The following is a 21318-nucleotide window of genomic DNA, read 5'->3' as shown; positions in this document are numbered from 1 at the left end:
CCATTATTAAAGCTTCATATTCAGCTTGGTTATTGGAGCAAGTAGTTTCATCCACTCTAAAGCCATGTGTGGTTTTTACCCCCTGTGGTGATTTAATTATAACACCAATTCCAACCAAACCCTTGACTTTTGATCCATCGAACCACATTTGGCTTAACATTGACTATACCAAGGTTCATTATCTCATGGCTTTCTGTTTGGCATGGATGATCTACCAAGAAATTAGCCAAAACTTGTCCTTTTACTACCTTTTAGGGGACATATTCTAGATGAAACTCTGATAGAGCTAATACCCATTTGTCAATTCTTCCTCTCAGCATAGGTCTAGATTACATGTACTTAACCAAGTCTGTGGTTGGAATCACCAAGACAACAGTAAGCAAAATATAATATCTTAATTTCATTACTGCAAAGTACAATACAAGGCATAGCTTTTTTACAACTGAGTATTTACATTCACAAGAATTTTAAAACTTACTAAGGTAATAAACTACTTGCTCCTTGCTTCTTCATTGTCTTGAGCTAGGAAAACTCCCAATGAATCTTCTGCTACAGCAATGTATAACTTCAAGGGCTTGTCTCTCCTTGGTGGCATTAACACTAGAGGCTTGGCCAAGTAGGCTTTAATTCCTTCGAAAGTAGCTTGATGCTCTGCTGTCCACACAAACTCCTCTTTATTTTCAACTTTAACAAAGAAGAAAATACTTTAATTTTCCCTGCAGTGTTAGAAATAAATCTTTGAAAGAAATTAACCTGACCAAGGAACTTTTGTAATTCTTTATTACTTGAAGGAGGTTTGGCCTCAATAATGGCTTTGGCTTTATTCTAATCAATTTGTATTCCCTTCTTTTGCACTACATACCCTAAGAAGTTTCCAGTTGATACACCAAAAGCACATTTAAGAGGACTAAGCTTCAACTTAAACTTTCTCATTGTTTCGAAAGTTGCTACCAAGTGAACCAAGTGTTCCTCCATAGACTAGGACTTTACAACAATATCATCAATGTAACAATCTAGGTATCCTCCAATAAGATCATGAAAGATAGTAATCATTCCCTTTGATACGTTGCCCTAGCATTCTTCAGATCAAATGGCATTTTTACCCATTCGAAGGTGTCAATATTCCTAGGGCACCTAAATACTGTCTTGTGGACATTTTCCTCTACAATGCAGATTTGGTTGTAACCAGAATGCCCATCCATCATAGACAAAATCCTGTGCCCTGCTAAACTGTCCACAGATAGATCAACTATAGGCATGGGGTATTCATCTTTTGGAGTTGCCAAATTCAGATTTCTAAAATTGATGCATACCCTCATCTTGCCATTCTTTTTAACCACAGGCACAATATTAGACAACCATTCAACATACCTAGCTGTTCTAATGAAGCCTGTTTTAAGGAGCCTGAAAATATCCTCATTCACTTTCTGAACCGCTTCAAGGCTCATCCGTCTTGGTTTCTGCTTGTGTGGCTTAAAATTAGGCTTCATAGGGAGCCTATGTTCCACTAATGATCTATCCAATCCAAGTAGTTCATTATAAGACCACACAAAACAATCCCTATATTGCTTTAGGACTACCAACGACTGGTTCCTGTCAATAGGACTTAACCAAGCACTGATGTAGGTGGTTGTTGTGCAGAACCTTTCTCTAAGTTGACTTCTTCCAAGGGGTCTTGTACTTGAGCACTTACTGATGCTTCTCCTTTGACTTCTTCTGCCTTTAAAGCAACTTCTTCATTTTGTTCTGCTCTCACCTTCTCTAGCTCAACATATTTGCTTTCTTCCTCATAAACAAAATTTGTCCATTAGGCTTCTTCTTCCGATATTTCCTAGACTTTTGAATCGATGTCCAATGCATAGTACTTATCAACGGCCAAAGGCCTGGCCTTTTGTTGCTCCTGATTACAGCCAATCACCATGGTTTCCTTCTCTTATTCATGTACCTTTTGGACTATTGACTTTACGTCCAATGCTAAAGTTGACTAAAGCCAAGGGTCTGGCTTCTTGGTTCTTATCTCCTTACCTACAACCAGGCATCATTGTCATATTTGATAACGAACTCTTCATCAGCACTCTCCTACACTAAGTGCTTCAAGTGTGTTACTTCCTCATCAGTCGTCACTTCGGCTGTTCCATGAGGATTCCTCAGCACACTAAGTGGTGTCACTCCTTCAGTGTATAACTTAGCCTCTACAAAATTAACACAAGCAATAAACGGTTGGGGGTCTGCGTTGATCTCCTTTGTCTCTCCATTGCATAGTGCTATCATCATTTTCTGATGTAGAGAGGAAGGCACATATTTGTTGGTGTGGATCCAATCCTTGCCAAGCAAAGCATTATACTTGGCATTACTGTCTATAACAAAGAATGTTGTCATGCAATCTTTGGTTCCCACACTCAGGTTGATGGGCAGAATGCCCTGAGCCATCTGCTTATCCCCAACGAAACCAGTAATGGTTGTGCTGGTTGAGATTAATCTGGGGTTTCTTTTTTCTAATTTATTCAAGGAGGACTTCGGAAGCAGGTTTACTGCTGTCCCATTGTCCACTAACACCCTATTTATTTGTATCCTATCGAAGTAAGCCTTGATATACAGGGGCTTAACGTGCTGAGTCATAGATGTTGTAGGGTACTTGAAGGGATATGAGAGGTTAATACTCATCTCCTCACTTTCTTCTTCAATTTCCATTGGTGTGGCCACTTCAAACTCATCTTGAATCATGTTGGCTTATGAATCTTCACTAGAAACTAGAATGAGATCATCTTCCTGACCTTCTTGGTTTCTCTCTTTAATTTAGAACTCCTGTGGCAGTATATATACTATGTTTACTGGCACTGGAGGGAATGAGCCAAACTGAACTACTGGCTGTACTTGTTTCCTTCCAAACTAGCTTGTTCTGTTATTTCGAAAGCATCTTCCATGCTGCATTCTGGTACCTCTGTGCTAGCAAGTTCATTCGAAGCAATCTGTTGGTGATCTACATTCGTTGGCTTGTCAACCAAAAAAGTCAGTTCAGCTATGAAGGCCTTAAACATTTCATCTTCAACCAATGTTCTCTCTTGGCCTAACTCAGTCTCTTCATCCGTTTCGTCATGACTTTCTAGTAAAGCTTTCTCAACGCCTGCTAAACTGGATTTTTCTTTGGCTCTTAGTTCAGCATGAACTTTGGCCAATTGCTCCATGTTGGCACTCCTCTTGATCTTGGGAGCAGGCTTCGAACCTATCCCCTCATCTCTCTGGTCTTTTGCTTGTGCCATGGAAGTGCTTTCTCCACTTTCTTTCAAATCCCTCTGATACCGGGTGTATCTTTGTTGGATCTTCCTCATTTGAGACCTAATAATCATAGGAACCACATCTAGCTCCCTTATTTTGGGTTCTTTAATAACACCAAATTGTTTGGAGCCACCAAGGGAGGTTTGATCATTCTTCCCTGGTCTCCAAAAACCTTTTCTTGAGTAGGCATTTCCTTAGGTTTGTTCTACATGAGAAACCAATCTGGAACTCCTGAGATCCATGAGCCCACTAGTCTGGCTGCTGGGTCTGCTGCCCCACTCTTTGAAGCAGTCATCGGGGGCCAATTATTAGTCCTGGTCCCATGCCTTGCACTGAATCCATGCTTCCTTTCAAGCTGGCTATCTACCCTGTAATAATTGGGTGGCCTAGTTTCATACAGAGGCCTCTTTCCTTTTGATTGCATCCTGGTATCTGATGGGGCTACCAAGGACGAATGTTGTCTAGGGCCAGTTGGGCCTCTTGTTATAGGTGATGGCTATTCGGTCTCTCTACACCTTTTTGTAATACTGCTTCCCATCAACTAGGAGCCCTTTCAGCCACTTGTAACACATCCTACACCTGGAACACATCATCTGCACTACAGAAACTTCAAGAGAGTCATCAGCCAACATCTCTTCACTAGAGCCTTCTTTTAGGCCTACAGAGCTTTGTCCATCAGCTGGTGAACTTCTTGTGTTCTTCTTGAAAGTAGCCTGGCTAGCCACATGCATCTGTACGGTGACTTCCTCCAATTCTTTCAAGGATAGGTTTTGGAAATCTAGCATGCCAACATTGGCTGTAGCCTCCCCAATCTCTGGAAACAGGTTGGTGTCAATTCTCATAATTTTCTCAGACTTGGTTAGAAACTTTAGCCTCCCCTTCCGAATCTGTTCTTGGATCCTGTCTCGAAAAACAATACAGTTTTTAGTTGAATGAGACCAAGAATTGTGTCATTTACAATATAACTTTATTTTAAGTTCTTCAAGGGTAGGGATCTTGACTCCCTTTGGTAAGTTTAGGAAATTTACTGCAAGCAAATGATCAAAAATGTTATCTACTTTTGTATAGTCAAAAGAATACTTCCTATGCAGGTCTTTTTTTTTTAACTACTGGTTTATTGTACTGTCTTTCTGAATTAATGCTTCACAAGTCATAAGTTTTTTTCCTACGATCTCTGCTACATCAATTTCATAATTAGGATCTTTATAATAGGTCTTATATGATGCATTACTTCGATCTTGTTCTTCCTCGAGTAAAGTTTCTTATCTAGACGCCTCATAGGTTAACTCTATTAAGTCTCGAAACTTAGTTAAATCAAACTTCTTTCAAAGCCTAAATTCCAAGCCACTTTGAGCCAATCTTACAAATTCAGGCTCTGGTAGCATGACCCTGCATTTGTTTCGTGCCCTTTTAAAATTGGCAATAAACTGAGCAACCTTCTCATTAGGCCTTTGGCTCAATCTTGCCAAGTCTGCCATAAAACTTCAGGTTCTGTTTGGAAAAACTGGGTATGAAAAACTTCCTTCATTTGCTGCCAAGCTTGGATAGATCCAGGTGTAAGGTTTATGTACCATACGAAGGCTGCTCCAGTTAAAGAGTTTGGAAAGAGTCTTAGTTTCATGTAATCATTATTGGCGAACTCACCACACTGGCTTATAAACCTTGCAATGTGTTCCACCGTTGACTGGTTTCTATTCTTGTAAAAGAGAGCAAAGTCTGGTATTCTAAACCCCCTAGGATACTCATGTACCCTATCCACCCATTCTGGGTAAGGTTTTTTGTACACTGGTGTCTGGACCCCTCGAGCCACAGGTCCACACATTTCTCTAACTATATTAGCAATTTGGTCCATTGGAACCATATTTTGTGCTGGTTAAACCACTACTGGAGGAACTAACACAAGGTTTGGAGGAACTCCATGTGCTTGAGGGCCTCTTGGTCCATAAATGGGTACATTCAAGGCCGGTTGTCATTGTTGTACTGGTTGTTGTTGGATGTATGGCTGACCTCTTGGAATCTGTCCTGGGAAAGGTCCAACGAAATGTGCCATAGGAGAAGGAACATGTGTTGTTTCTCTTCCAACCGTAGGAAATCCCTCCAACCCCTCGGATGTAAATTCAAACACAAGATTAATAAAGCCCCGTGTGCCAGGTATGGCTTTGAACATAGGATTTGGAAACATCCTCATACCATTCCCTTGTGCTGGCCCAAATCCACCAATTTGTATGATTTTGTTGGTGGGCAATAGAACATTTTGGTTTGCTGGTGGTCTCGAAAGAGCTTCATACCATGACTGAGGCACAGGTGATGACCTTTCATGACTCTGATTTCTAGTTTGACCACTGGTTTGTCCGTTATTTTGCATAGGCTGTTTATCTCAAGCCAATCTATGCTGAAGGGAATTCATGTTTTCTTCAGCCTATTGTGCGATCATTAGTTGATGAGAATTTACTCGATCCAAAAAGGATGTTGCCCATCTTTCTATTGTATACATTAATTGTTGCCCTATAGCATCTACTAGACCTCCCCATGGATTTATTGGGTGGATAGAAGGGACATTCGAAGGTCCAGTCTCATGGCCCTATCCAGTGTGTTGGATATGTTTGTATATTCTAAAGTATTAGTCTGTTCGACCATTTGTGGAAGATCTAATGGGACAGATGCATCCATTGCATTCCCCTCTAGGTTAGGTATTTCTACCTCTCCTTTCACATCCTCTTCCGGGCATTCATTTTCTCCTCTTGGTCTACGTCTAGCCATTTTTAAGAGTTCCACTAGGCGTGCCAAAAATATATGTTGGCTTTTTTGGCTTTCAAATGTTGATAATGTAAATTCAAGCGTGGCAGTAAAAGTCAATCAGTCCTTACAGAATTTTAATTGCCAACCATTTATCAAACGATTGTGTTGAAATTCTTTCAGCCTCAATGAATAGGACTTTTACTGGTGGATTGTTTTAGAAGAAATTTATAAGAAATAAAAAGTACAGAACAATTCAGAAACTGAATTTCATTGAGTTTACAATGAAATAACCCAGCCTTGAAAAGGTTTACAACAATGACTACTTGAAACTACTCCTAGGAAATGAAATGCAGTACAGGAACTGAAGAGCCGGAAATGTAAAGAACTGGAAATGTAAAACTGGAAAGAAATATAAAGTAAATAAACTGGTTTCTGAATCTGAGTATGATCTTTCAATTTGGGGCATTTCCTGCTGTTTATACTTTCCAAAGGTAATAGTCGAAGTGGGTTTCCAACCGTCGAAATGTCCTCCCATGATTGCTAATCATGCTCTCTCACAATCAGTCTCACTACGCCATTCTTGCAGTTAGGCTTCCCTCTTGGATTTGAATTTGAATTTGTGAGTAACCGTTGGGCCACGTCATTTTGCGCCTTCTAGCTATTCTAGTGCTGCGCAGATCCATTATAACCAATATGACTTGCCACGTGTCTGTCTTTGACTAGAGACTTATATTAACTTCCCAAATTGCCCTTCACGTACCATGTGTCAAGCTGCAATTAACTTTTACAAAATATATAGCCAACACCTACTAAGTTATAATTTTCTGTATATTTTTATCATATATATTGAGCATTTTGTCCCAACACAATGGTATTTCCAATTTTTATTCTTTTTTCTATATTTTTTTTATTTACTATTTTTTCATGCTTTTACTATGTTTTAATTTAAATGTATATAATTATCATATATATTTCTTTCAATTAGATTTTTTACACTGCTATAGTTTTCACTCAAATTATAATCATAGATATGTGACAAAATGCTTTTTTCTTTAACTTTTCAAAATAATTTTTTTTTCTTTTTCTTTAATGTCGGTTCAATTTTTACATTTTTACGTATTTTAAATTTTTAATTATTAATCACTTTTATTTTAGATTAATAATTTTATTATTTAACTCATTTACTTTACTGTATTATTGTAATCTAACATCATATAGAATTATATATTTAAATTAAAATATGATAAATCTAAGATTATGCTCTAACATTTAGGGATGGCAACGGGGCGAAGCAAGGCTGGGGATCACCCTCACCGTCCCCATTCCCCGATGGCCAAAACTTCCCCGTCCCCGGCCCCGATCCCTGACGGGGAACTTATCACAGTCCCCATCCCCGTCCCCAACAGGGATCGGGTTTCCCCGACCCCGAAAATTCCCCAATTCAACTCTGTTTCAACATTTAACACCATCAACAGATAAAAAAAACAACACAATATCATCATCAACATCGATCATCAACATAGATCAACAAAAAACAACAACAGATCAAAAAAAAAGAATTTACAGATCATCATCAACAGATCAAAAAAAAATTACAGATCAAAAAATCAATAACAGATAAAAAAAAATAACAGATCTTACAGATCTGAGGTGATGAGGGCGGCGGAGGAGGATATCAGCGGAGGAGGGCGGCGGTGGAGATCGACGCTGTGCTGCACTCGATAGCGGCTCTCTTTTCTCTCTCTCTCTCTCTCTCTCTCTCCCTCCTCACATTTTTCTCACGACACGAAGCTCTCTCTCATCGCCAAAAATGGCGATCAGAACACTGAGTGAGGGACTAAAATCAGTGAGATATAAGAGAGAGAGAGAGTGAGAGAGAGTAGAGGGAAGAGCAACACGGCTGTGAGGGAGGAGCGACGGCGGCGGTGAGGGAGAGTGAGCGAGTGGCGGCGAGGGAGCATCAGAGAGAGCGAGAGGTGAGTGTTTTGTGCGTGAACCTATAACTCTAAACTCAGTCCAACAATGAGAAACACACATATATATCGAGAGGGGTACAAATGTAATTTCATTCCGGGGAGAACGGGGCCGGGGACAGGCTGGGTCCGGGGCTGTGAAGGCTATCCTCGTCCCCGGCCCGAAATTGATTGGGGATTTAATTTTAAATACCATCCCCGTCCGTTGGGGATATTTTTCGGGGAAAAACCGCTCCTATCGGGAACGGGGAAGTGGGTCCCCGTCGGGCCGAGTTCAAATTGCCATCCCTACTAACATTGTATATGTCTATTGGTTTTTTTGGCTTTCGAAAGTTAATAATATAAATTCAAGTGTGACAGCAAAGATCAATCAGTCCTTACAGAATTTTAATTACCAACCAATTATCAAACGATTGTGTTGAAATTCTTTCAACCTCAATGAAGAGGACTTTTACTAGTGGCTTGTTTTAGGAGAAATTTATAAGAAATAATAAGTACAGAACAATTCAAAAACTAAATTTTATTGAGTAAATAGGAATTTACAATAAAATGAGCCAGCGTTGAAAAGGTTTACAGCAACGACTACTTGAAACAACTCCTAGAAAATGAAGTGCAATACAGGAATTGAAGTGCTGGAAATGTAAAGAACTAAAAATGTAAAACTGGAAAGAAATATGAAGTAAATAAACTGGTTTTTTTATCTGAGTCTGGGTCATTACAATGTAGTCATGAATGGCTATTTATAGGCAAATATTTGTAGGAAAAAACTTCCAGCAATAACTATCCAATAACCAGCTAAAATTACCCACTTTTTCATCTTCATTCCCACAATGCCACATATTTCTCAATGTCTTCATAACTTCCTTTAATCTTCAATTCATGCTCCATGTTCTCCACTTTGTCTTCCATGTTCTTCCACATTATGCTCCATGATCCTCCACATTCTCCATCATCTTTTCACATATATTTAATAATTCATAACTTCTTACAACCTCCAAATGAGTAGGAGAGTGTTACGTGTCTTGCAATTTAATAATAACAATAATAATAATAATAATAATAATTACAGATTTATGGTGCCAATAATGTCACAACATATATTTTGAAATAATTTATACACATAAATAATTTAATTAAAATTATCATATATTTATTTAAATTATACTATTATACCACGATAAGACTAAAAAATAATTCTCATTTCATTTTTTTTAATAACATCCAAACAGAGCCTAATAATTACATGATATCACTATTATTGAATATTTATACTATCCATCTATGCTTTGATACTACCTCTCTATTTGTCTTCTGTCTATTTATACTATACAGCAAAGACTGGAGTTAGAGTTGGAAATTTTTGCTTTTAATAAAACACCCTTCACCATTTTGCTTTTTCTAAAATACCATTCACTGTTTCTTAAAAATTCACCCATAATCCACAACCACTTGGAAGTTAATTTATAAAATAATAACTATTAAAAACTGCTGGTGGGTTTTAAATTTTTATTTATTGCCATATTACAAAAATATTTATATATTTTATATATTTTTTCACTTTTTAGTGATAGAATGATAATTATATGTTTTTATCCTATCATAACAAAACAAAATACCACACTCAGTCAAATTTTTTATCCCACATATTTATCCTTGACATAAATTATCTGTCGTAATCCTAGTCATCATAATTCTATCTTATATTCAATATTTCATTTTAATTAATTTCATACTATAATTAAGGGGGACTTATGTGTAGGTCTTAATAGGTGAACTTATTATCTAATAGGTCCTGTTAGAATTAATGACATTTTTCATCAAACACTCTGAAAAAATGTTATTAATTTTCAACGACAGTTTAAAAATTTTATTATAAAAAATGTCATTAATTATAAGTTTTAGCGACGGTTTAAAAAAATCGTCACAAAAAAATGTCACTAATTTTTTATTTTTAGCAACAATTTGAAAATTTCGTCATAGAAAAATATCATTAGTTGTAAATTTTAGGGACAATTTATAAAAATATGATAAAAAAGTTACTAATTGTCAATTTTTAGCGACATATACAAAAAAAGCGTCACAGAAAAATTATTTTTAGCAACGAGTTTAGGACTTATTTTCAATAGGACTTGATGGGAATTAAATTTAATTATCAGAACCTATTGGTAGTTTACCCTATAATGGTTTATCTCTCACAATCCTATCAATAATCACATTATATCTAATCTTATAAAAAAAATGGTGTAAAAATAAAACATGGCAATATATCTATTTTATTTATTTATTTTTTCTATCCTTTGAAAAAAAGTTATACAAAACAAGCCTTGAACCTAGGGCCTTGGGTTTCTTTAAGAAGATTCTTATCACTTAAAGACAAAAAAAGTTATACAATGAGGTGAGCAGGGTTTGAATCCAAAAACTTGGATTTCACTACAAAGTCTTAACACGTAGGTAACATATATAGTATTATATTAATTTTTTTATTATTTATTTTTGTTTTTACTTATTCAAATTGCACACACATTGCATATGTCACCCGCTAGTTATTATTAAGGGAATGTTTGGCAAGTAATTATTTGAGCCAAAAAGTACAAAGTCACTACAAATGTAAAAAATCAAAAAGTATTGACTCATACAAAAAATAGTTATAGATTTCTTTCTATTCACTCTACAAAGTCAAAGATTCATGGGTGCTCAGACCATAAATCCAAATTTGAATTTCTTTTGGCCCAAGGTCCACGCTCAAAAATAATATGTCCATAAGGACACGTTTTTGTGAAAAGACCAAACTACCCCATATATATAATATAGCTACCGTAAAGACTCTCATTTTCAAACGCTAATTACAGCCTTCTCTCTCTCTCTCTTTCTCTCTCTCTCTTTACTCTTTCTTTCTCACTCTCTCTTTTCCATATTGTCCGTCTCGACTTGCAGCCCAGTTCGATTCCAATTTTTAGATACGGCGGCAATGCGGTGGCGCTGTCACTGCCAATTTCATTGTTGAGTCGTTTGGCCACTGTCAGGCTACTTGGGTCGCATTGCTTTTCCACCACCTCCTCCAACTCGCTATCTCACTATATATATATATATATATCTCTTTTTTTCTTTGCAACTCCTCTAAACCTTCACCGTTCCTTCCGTTATCGGTTGCTAGGGTTTCAAACTTCGCATTCTCAGAGTGATCGGAAGCCGTGAAGAAGACTCTACCGACACTAAACTCGCTTCTATTGATCTCTTCGCCACCACCGCCTGGTTCATCTCCAGCCACTCGTCCACCCATTCTCTCCACAACATCAAGATCTTAGGCTCAGATATGTTGATGATGAATCCAAAGTAAGTATCGTCATTGCCATCACTTTAGTGTATAGAAGTGAACGATATGACTCACGGCAATGGCAAGACCAGATCCCACCATGCTCTTTTTTCTCAGGTCAGATCTGTGGTTTTTTTAATAGATCTGAGGATACTGAGTTCGGATATGAGGATTTGTGTTTTTTTACAAACATTTTATCTGAGTTCTGAGTAATGATCTGTGAAGCGGGATCAATTTTTGTACATTTTACAAACATTTTTTTGAAGACATTTACTATTGTTGTAGTAGTAATACTAGAAGACATTTACTGCTGCAGTAGTAATAGTAGTATCTCTCATCTTCTCTTCTCTTCTCTTTTTTGTTTCTTCTCTATTTTTTTTTTTTTTTTTTTATTATTATTATTATTATTATTATTATTATTATTATTATTATTATTATTATTATTATTATTATTATTATTACTGTTTGTTTAGTGTTAGATCATATGATTGAAGGATGAGTACAACCTCTGTGTATGTGTGTGTGTGAATTATGTATCTCTGTATATTTGTTCTTGCATTCAAGATTGGATTGTATATGTGTAAAGGAGAAGGGAAATTTCAACAAATCATGTACATTTATTTATTTATTTTTTTTGGTTCTTTGGGTTTGAGCAAAAATTTGAACAAATAAGATATGTTTGGTTTGGCAGATAGGAAGAAAGAGAGAGAGAGAGAGAGAGAGAGAAAGAGAGAGAGTAGGTTTATCAGATAAATATAGTAATTGAACAGACAGGTCAAAAAATTGAACAAATAAGGTTTGGTTTGACTTGGTATTGCAACGATAAGGTTGGGTTGGCTCAACATATAGGGTTTGGTTTTCCTTGTATTTCAATAGATAGAAAAAATATTTTAAAAAATTTGAATAAATAGAATTTTGACAAATAGATTGTAAGGGAAAAAAATGAACAGATAATAAAATTTTGGACAGATAAGGGGAAAAATTAAATAGATAGGCAAAAAATTAGATAGATAGGGAAAAAATTGGATAGATAGACAAAAAATTGGATAGATAGAATTTTATTTCGACAAATATTTAAACAGATAAGCGAAATTTGAATTGAAAAAGTTAAAAAATTAAACAGATAGGGTAAATTTTTTGAATAGATAAAGAAAATTTTGAACAAATAGGGTAAAAAATTTGAACAGATTAGGAAAAAATTTGAACAAATAGTCAACAAAAAGTCAAATAGATAAAAAAAATCAAAGGTTAAAATTGAAAACAAAATGTTATACATGACTTCTCACCAAACTAATTCCCAAAACGTGAACCTCTCACGAAGAAAAAATATTCACTGGATCTAATATCTTAGACACTTTCTAAATTGGATTTATCACCAATTTTCTCAAGATTCATTATCATTTATTCTACTTATTGTACATTTTTTTTCCTATTTCCTAATAAGTCAAAAAATTATTCTCAAACATATATTCACTTTATTTGGTTTAGAGTTTTCAAAAACAGTTTTTTAAGTTTTCAATCTATATTTTTTTTTTGACTATCTGAAAAAAAAATCCAGATTTTTTTTTTAGTCAATATTTTTAATATATTAATCAATATTATCCACTTAATATAAATACACTTAAAAAAATATAAAAGACAACAAAATATGAAAATATATTAAATTTTTATAATTTTTTTTGTATTCAATAATTTTTATTTTTATTTTTATTTTTGTATAATCTAGATTAAGTGGATTTAAAATTTTGAAAATATTAATTAAAATATCAGAAAACATTGACTAAAAACAAAACAAAAAATATGAATTAAAATCTCATAAAATTATTTTTAAAAATTTCAAACTAAAGCCTCGTTTGAGAACATATTATTTTATTATTTTTTTGACTTTTTTGCTATAATATGAGATAAAAAAATTAGTATGTTTGAAATGATTTTTTGATTTTTTATGAAAAGATGTGCAAAAAATAAATAAATAAGAGAATTTTTAACTTTTTAGTATAAGTTATACACTTTTTGATATAAGTTATAAATTTTTATTTTTTTAATAACTTTTTTACTTTTAAATTAAAACACTCACATACCAAATGAGACTTAAATAAAATAATTAATTTTTTGATCTCATATTTTAATTAAAAAGAAAAAAGCCACCTCCCAATAGGCCTAACTTAACAGTAAAACAACAGTTTTTTTTTAATATTTTTAAAAATTAAATACAAAATATTTATGGAATTACTAGAATATTCTAGAAGAAAATAAAGATAACTACTTGGCTGAGGGAGAGAGAGTTAGCATGCGGTACGATCTTGTGGCCCAAGCCAGAAAAAACCTATTCAATACTCGAGAGCGTCGCATACTCATATTTGTTCACGAATCATCAAAGGCTTTTCCAATATAAGCCTTTTTTACATTATATTTCTAAAACTAAGCCAACTTTTGACGGAATTCTAAAACTAAGCTAAAGCGTCATTACTATTCGCGCTTTTACTGTTGTGAAATTGCTATTTTAAATCGCGATTTTAATTAAGAAAACGCTGTTCCAAATCGGGCTTTTAACATAAAAAAAATTTCTGAAGAAAACGCTATTTAAAATAGCGCTTTTACTGTGCATATAATAATTTTTTTTTTTTTTATTTAAAAACGCCATTTGAAATGGCGTTTCTACTATTGATTCACCAACCAAAGCCAACACACACTGACACACACACACCAATGAAATAATATAATTTTTATATATAATAATAATTTATAATAATTAATTATATAATTTTTATAATTTTCGTAAATATAAATCATTTTTAGGTTATGAATGGTTTGATTTATAATACGTATGTAAGGATAAAAATTTTTATAATCAAAAATAATTTTTTCAATTTTTATAATCAAAAATAATTTATAAATTATCAAAAATAATTTATAATACGTATGTATTATTTAAATCTTTACATTTTTTATTTAAAATTTTTTACAGTAAACCGATCTTCACATTTTATAATACGTATGTATTATTCAAAAATAATTTATAAAAATTTATAATTAATACGTATGTAAATAATTTAATACGTATCTTCACATTTACATTTACAGTAAACCCATCTTCACATTTACATACGTATGGTTTAAGGGTAAATTTTTTTATAAATGACTTAAATGATAAATCAAACCATTCATAACCTAAAATTTTTTACCCTTACATACGTATGGTTTAAATAATTTATAAAAATTATTGCCATACGTATGTAAAAATCGATTATAAAAATTGCAAAAATTGATTATAAATTTTTTTATATATAATAATAATTTATAATAATCAATTATATAATTTTTATAATTTTTAATTTTTTTTTTAATTTTTACAATTTTTACAATTTTTTTACCCTTTATTTTATAAATAAAGCGTAAAAAAATGATTTATATTTACGAAAATTATATTTTGCAATTTTAAAAATTACAAATAATCTAAATGTGAAGATGGATTTACTGTAATAATTTTTGAATAATTTTTGTAATTTTTATAATCGATTTTTACATACGTATGACAATAATTTTTATAAATTATTTAAACCATACGTATGTAAGGGTAAAAAAATTTAGGTTATGGATGGTTTGATTTATCATTTAAGTCATTTATCAAAAAATTTACCCTTAAACCATACATATGTAAATGTGAAGATGGGTTTACTGTAAATGTAAATGTGAAGATACGTATTAAATTATTTACATACGTATTAATTATAAATTTTTATAAATTATTTTTGAATAATACATACGTATTATAAAATGTGAAGATGGGTTTACTGTGAAAAATTTAAAATAAAAAATGTAAAGATTCAAATAATACATACGTATTATAAATTATTATAAATTTTTTTATAATACATACGTATTATAAATTGTTTTTGATTATAAAAATTATTTTTGATTATAAAAATTTTTATCCTTACATACGTATTATAAATCAAACCATTCATAACCTAAAAATGATTTATATTTACAAAAATTATAAAAATTATATAATTAATTATTATAAATTATTATTATATATAAAAATTATATTATTTCATTGGTGTGTGTGTCAGTGTGTGTTGGCTTTGGTTGGTGAATGAACAGTATAAACGCCATTTCAAATGGCGTTTTTAAAAATAAAAAAAAAAAATTATTATATGCACAGTAAAAGCGCTATTTTAAATAGCGTTTTCTTCAGAAATTTTTTTTATGTTAAAAGCGCGATTTGGAACAGCGTTTTCTTAATTAAAATAGCGATTTCACTATTCATCAATTTTTGGCCTCCTAACAGTAAAAGCGCGAATAATAATGGCGCTTTAGCTTAGTTTTGGAATTCCGTCAGAAGTTGGCCTAGTTTTGGAAATACAATGTAAAAAAGGCTTATATTGGGAAAAGCCTCCGAATCATCATATATCAGCTCTGTTTGGTATAGCTTAATTTCAATTTATTTTAATTTTTAATTTAATTTAAGCTATTTTGATATGTTTGGTTTAGTTTAACAATACAATTTATAACTTTTTATAAGTCAGAAATCAACTTATTTTTTAAATAAGGCAGAAAAAATTTAATTTATAAATCAAAAATCAACTTATGTTCATTGTTATAAGTTATAAGCTGTTAAAATATAAATTATAAGCACTTTATCACTGCCCTACCAAACAGGGCCATCATATTTTATCAAATTCCTGAATCAAACGATACAAAATCAGGGGCTTACCTTATCTACCAATCACCCGACACAGACTCATATTCCTCAATCACCCACGCACCAGTTATAAATAGTAAATTCGTAGAGCCTGTTCAGTTTCTTGTGCCTCAAGTTGTCTCTCTGTTCGCTCTTTTCATATTCGTCTTCAATTCAATCACAAGCAATCATGGCTCGCGGAAGCTCTGGAGGTAGATCTGGAGGTAGCTCTGGCGGTGGATCTGGAGGTTGGGGTATGTATATCTCTATATATATCTATATCTATCAACGTACTTTACTTTTCATGTATATATTTTTCTATCATTATTTGTGATTGTTGTAATATTATCTCACGTTTCCTGAATGAGATTGATTGTTTGAAAGAATGGAACAAAAAATCGGACGATATATTTGTGTCAAATACGAATTGTGAAAGTTCTGTTTATTCTGATCCGACATAAGATATGTAGCCAATGTTTGTTTGGGAAGAAAATTTAGTTGTAGGTTAGAAATTGATATTTTGAACTTTAAAGGCCTGTTTGACAAGTTGTTTTTTTAGTTTTTTTTTTTTACCTAAAATAATTAAAAAAGAAAAAATAAGTTAAAATAACTGATAAGATGAAATGCCACGTTCAATGTATAATCATTTTATTTTTTCTATCACAATTATCAAATCCACTAAAAAAAAAAACTAAATTATCTTCTCAAACACAAGTATTTTAATTAGGTTAAAATAGTCAAAAAAAAGTCAAATAACTAACTTTCCAAACAAAGCTTTTTATTTTTAAGTCCACCAAAATAAAAGTTTTGGGATCTTCATCTTTAAAAACTCACGTTGTCTCAACCTTAAAGTTGTGTTAGATCATAGATTTAGGTAGTGATTTAAAAAAAAAAATTTAAAATGTGAGGAAAATGCGAATGAAATATAATTTGAATTTTTTCCCCCTCTATTTCTCGTCTTTTATTTTCCCTTACAAATTTCTGCCTAAATCCATAATCTTTAAACAGCCTGATAAATATTGTTACAATTTTTATTTTAGATTAATAACAATTAATGTTGCAATGAATCTCCTGGTCCTCCCCGGCCCCCTGATTTTCTGGTTGTTTTTGTCAAGAAGGAAATTGTTGCATTTTCATCTTAAACAGGAGTAGAAATAAAAAATGCCCTAAAATACAATGAGCCGGCAAGGAGTTCCATCAACAATGCAATGTAGTGTTCTCCAAAAAAAAAAAAAAAAATAGAAGGAAAAAGAAAAAAAATGCAATGTAGAAAATAGAAAAACGGGGCAAGGATGATCTTTAAAATTTATTTTTATACCGAACCTATTTGGTTAGGGGAACTCTTGATTAGGGGAACTCCTTTGGTAGGGTGTGCACTTTGTTACATATTACCTTAGTATATGTTACATATTTTTGTAACAAATATTACGTAGTTGTTTGCTAGAGCTACCACAATATGTGGATCAAAAATGAAATTGCAAATTTTTGTTGTCGTCTTACGTATTCTTGTAACAAATCTTACGTGGTTGTTTGGTAGAGCTGCCACAATATGTGGATCAAAAATTGCAAATTTTTGTTGTCAGTTTACGTATTTTTGTGTAATTTTACACATTTTGAGGTTCATAAATGCTTTAATAAAAATACCTTGTTTGGGCTTGTGGGGCTAACTAATGGTCCCATTTTGATGATCTAAACTGTTTATTTTGTCGAGTATTTTGTATATTTCATCCACAAAAAAATTAAGTAGATTTGACAATCATAACCTATTTAATTTATTGCGTTTGTCACTAAAAAAATGGATAATTTATTTTTAAAATCACAGATGTCGTCCATTTTTTTGTGACGAACGTCATAAATTGAATATGTTATGATTATTGGATCGATCTAATTTTGTGTGTGGATAAAATACACAAAATGTCCGACAAAATGAATGGCTTTGATCATCAAAATGGGGCTGTGGTGGGCCCCACAGGACTAAACAATGCCATACAGCCTAGATTATGGACCGAAGGGAATCCTCCTCCTTTGCTTTAGAACTAAAGTGGACAGCACGTTTACCAATTGATATGTTCAATGCGGCTAAGTAGTTATATTATGCAATTATGTAGTCTCCTTTTCAAATAATTGTATGCTTTAAGCTATAGGGGATTGGACTTATAACCTGTGTCTAAAACTAGTCTTGCAATTGTAGTCCCATGGAATTGTCAAAAGAGATTCATATTTGCTATTATTTAACAACTAGTTTGTTAATCAATTCCTCAAAGTGGATCGTGCAGGGATTTCATTTACTTCTATAATTTTTTCATATTTTGCTTTTTTGTCGACATGAAGTTGTATTGATGATAGCATATTATTCTTGCAGGATGGTCTAAGTCAGCCCCTAGTGCTAGTGGTGGTTCACTGCGTAATCCTCAGAAGCGAGGTGGGGCCTTTATATATTGAAAATGTAGAATTTCTGCTCTTTAAAATGCATACACTATGGACATAGGCGTTACAGCTATGTTACCTGTCCAGCTTAGGCTTACATATTGAACTGCACAACACATTTTGTTCATACTTCCAAGGACTTGTAATTCTAACAGCTGTTGTATTGTGGATATCACCACTAGGTTTGTTCATCATTGGGGATACAAAACTGTATGGTCTTTAAATTCTGTCAATCCAGATCATAGTTTGATCTTTAATGGTTGGGTTCTGTCAATGTTTCAATGTATCAATTAGCTTTTGTTTCTAGGACAAAGGGGCACATCCGGGTTTCTTTTATGGTATAAAATTTGGTTCTAAGAGTACTTAATTAGGATTTTAATGGATATGGTTGGCATTGTGTGATGGATAAAATTCGTCATTTTTATTTTTTTAGTTGCTACATAGTGTTATGTTAGTGCGACCAATGTGCTGTGTTCTCTTAGTTTTTTTTTTTTTTTTTGGTTAGGACTACAAGTTTAAATGCCAAATGATTGTTTGCCACAGATGCTCCTGCCCGTCCACCAGCACCTGCACCTGCACCTGCACCAGCACCAGCACCAGCACCTGCAACTGCACAAGGGGAATCAGCAAAGGGAGGACTTGGCGCTTCTGTCGCTGATGGTTAGTTATCCCTTCTGGTTTGTTATGCATATTCTAAGCATGGATAGTATTATTTCCAATTCAATAAGATATAATCAAGCTCAAACACTGGTAAACAGTTTCTATTATTGATGCACAGGTATGGCTTTTGGTGGTGGAAATGCAATTGGACACAGGGCTGCTGATGCTGTGATTGGTCCCCGTGTTTTCAGGCATGAGGTAGTTGGCTCCTCGGTTCCTTCTGTTGCACCAGTTTCTGCAGATTCTGATACATGTGGTGGTCAATCCAAATCCTTCATAGATGTATGTTCTCTCTATTTAACTGCATTTCTAGTTGTTGCTTTTAGTTACTGCTAATAGGACTTCTCTTCTTTATGTTTTGAGCCTGCATGATTTCAAAATTTTGAATTGGCATCAGAACCGTGGGCTATCTGATATGGCTAGAAGAAGATTTTAAGTGCTTCCACTCAAACGTTTTACTAACTTAGGCATCAGAGGACAATCTCTTTTATAAATGTGCCATGATTTTGTACAAGTATGTTGTGGTTGTTTGCTGTATGGTGTGAATGGTAGAAATAAGTATTTACAGTTCCCCATTTTGTTTATTATCTAATTCTGAAGATTTTGAAATGTTGCCTGCTTGACTTTTTTTTTCTGATCTTGGTGGATCATCCATAAGCTATTGTGGCCATGTTTTTGTTTCTCTTTGTAGATTTCTTGCAGTGTTTGTTGTGGGGGTTACGGCTTTTTCTTTTCTTGTTTTCTTGACTAATTATTGGTTATCATTTTGTGTAATTGAAGTTTGCTTAATCGACTTCATTGTATTTCCTCTTGCTATTGTAGTTTTGCTTGTGTTGTTGCTGTGTGCATTGTCATCAAGACTGCATATTGTTTTACCCTTTTTTTAATAAATTTTTTATTTTATGAAGTGGGTGCTACTAAACATCATTTTTGTTCGCAAAGTCTAATATCGCTGGTAATTTACTATTGTATTTGCTTTGTTCTGCCTTGCAGTGCTTAAACTATAATGCCAGTGACATCAGCAAGTGCCAGTTCTATATGGATATGCTGTGTGAATGCCATAAAGGCGGCTCTGTCTCTAGTGCTTGAAGTTGTTCTTCAATCTGCATTCTGAAACTTAGCTATGCAATAAGTCTTGCTTCATTATGATGTTTTGATTAGTTTGGTTTTCAGAAGTTGGTAGAAAACATTGTGGGCAACTTGATATCTGCAAGATAAAATGGTTTTTGGATTTTTTTTGTGACCTCCTACAAATTCCATTATTGCATACATGAGTAATCATTCAATGGGTAAGCTATTATTGTTCCTAGGGTCTTTTGGCAATGACACATTGACTTCTCATGGTTGCACGATAGTCACTGCCTAATTGTAGCTGCTTGACATAATGCTTGCAGAGAGTAATTAGCTCTTTGTTTCCTAGTGTAAATTAGAGGTGGCAAACTTAAACGAAATGGGAGCCCGTCCAATTTTACCCCTTTTAAATTCATTAAAACCAGTCTAATTCATTTATTGTATAAATAGATTGCATCTTTCAAGTCATTTAAGATTGAGTTTGATTGGGCTAGACATTAATATGTAACATTGATTGTCAAACATGTCTTTGTTGGTTATATTGTAAGGTCACCAAAAGCCCGGTCGAAAGATCTCTTGGTCTCCCGTGAGTAGGGGTGTAAACAGTTCGATTTGGTCGAGATTAAGGGAAAATTTAGTACTGAACAGAACTTTCTAATTTTGCTAGTTAAGAAATTAAAACAAATTACTTGATACGGTTTGATTTTGTCGCTTCTGTATACCGAAAGGATTCTCATGAGATTTTAAAGTGTTTTATAAATTTTTGTAAAATCTCACATTGAACAATAAATGAAGAAAAAGAGTGAATACCTCCTCAATTTTTATTACAAAAAATAAAAATTGAAATATTTTCACACTTATTACAAAAATAGTGAATACCTCCTCGTTGATACGGTTTGGTTAATATCGGTGGAAAATTTTTCAAAATTGAAATAAACCATATGTTATAAAAAGTAAATAAAAAATTTGTTAGAAAATAATGGTTTTTCGACAACTTTAAGTGGGATTGCCAATTGAGATGGGCTTGAGAGTGGATCAAAATTTCAATCGGTCTTAATTGGGTTGGTTTGGTTACACTGATTTTTTTTACACTCCTACCCAAGACGGTACAAATATAACTTGGCAAACCATTTTGGATGGATAGTTTATCCATTTTATTTAGGGACATTTAT

The 21318-nt window shown here is 33.3% G+C and overlaps 2 protein-coding genes across 2 annotated transcripts; one reads left to right on the top strand and one right to left on the bottom strand.

The window, feature by feature from the left end:
* Nucleotides 1–1049: 1049 nt before the first annotated feature.
* On the bottom strand, nt 1050–2724 carry LOC145793402 (uncharacterized). Its single transcript, XM_082876223.1, has 3 exons — nt 2084–2724; nt 1372–1515; nt 1050–1230 (listed from the first exon to the last, which is right to left on the bottom strand). The coding sequence occupies exons 1-3, from the start codon at nt 2722–2724 to the stop codon at nt 1050–1052; spliced, it is 966 nt and encodes a 321-aa protein (XP_082732349.1).
* Nucleotides 2725–15991: 13267 nt separating this feature from the next.
* LOC114322343 (uncharacterized) lies at nt 15992–20384 on the top strand. Its single transcript, XM_082874148.1, has 5 exons — nt 15992–16242; nt 18351–18410; nt 18959–19075; nt 19194–19357; nt 20069–20384. Exons 1-5 carry the CDS (start codon nt 16179–16181, stop codon nt 20162–20164), a joined length of 501 nt encoding a protein of 166 aa, XP_082730274.1. The 5' UTR covers nt 15992–16178; the 3' UTR covers nt 20165–20384.
* Nucleotides 20385–21318: the final 934 nt, after the last annotated feature.

Source organism: Camellia sinensis, chromosome 6 (genome assembly GCF_055761805.1).
Source record: "Camellia sinensis isolate YWXY chromosome 6, ASM5576180v1, whole genome shotgun sequence".
In the NCBI taxonomy this organism is placed as follows: domain Eukaryota; kingdom Viridiplantae; phylum Streptophyta; class Magnoliopsida; order Ericales; family Theaceae; genus Camellia; species Camellia sinensis.
This window is presented reverse-complemented; position numbering and strand designations above follow the sequence as displayed.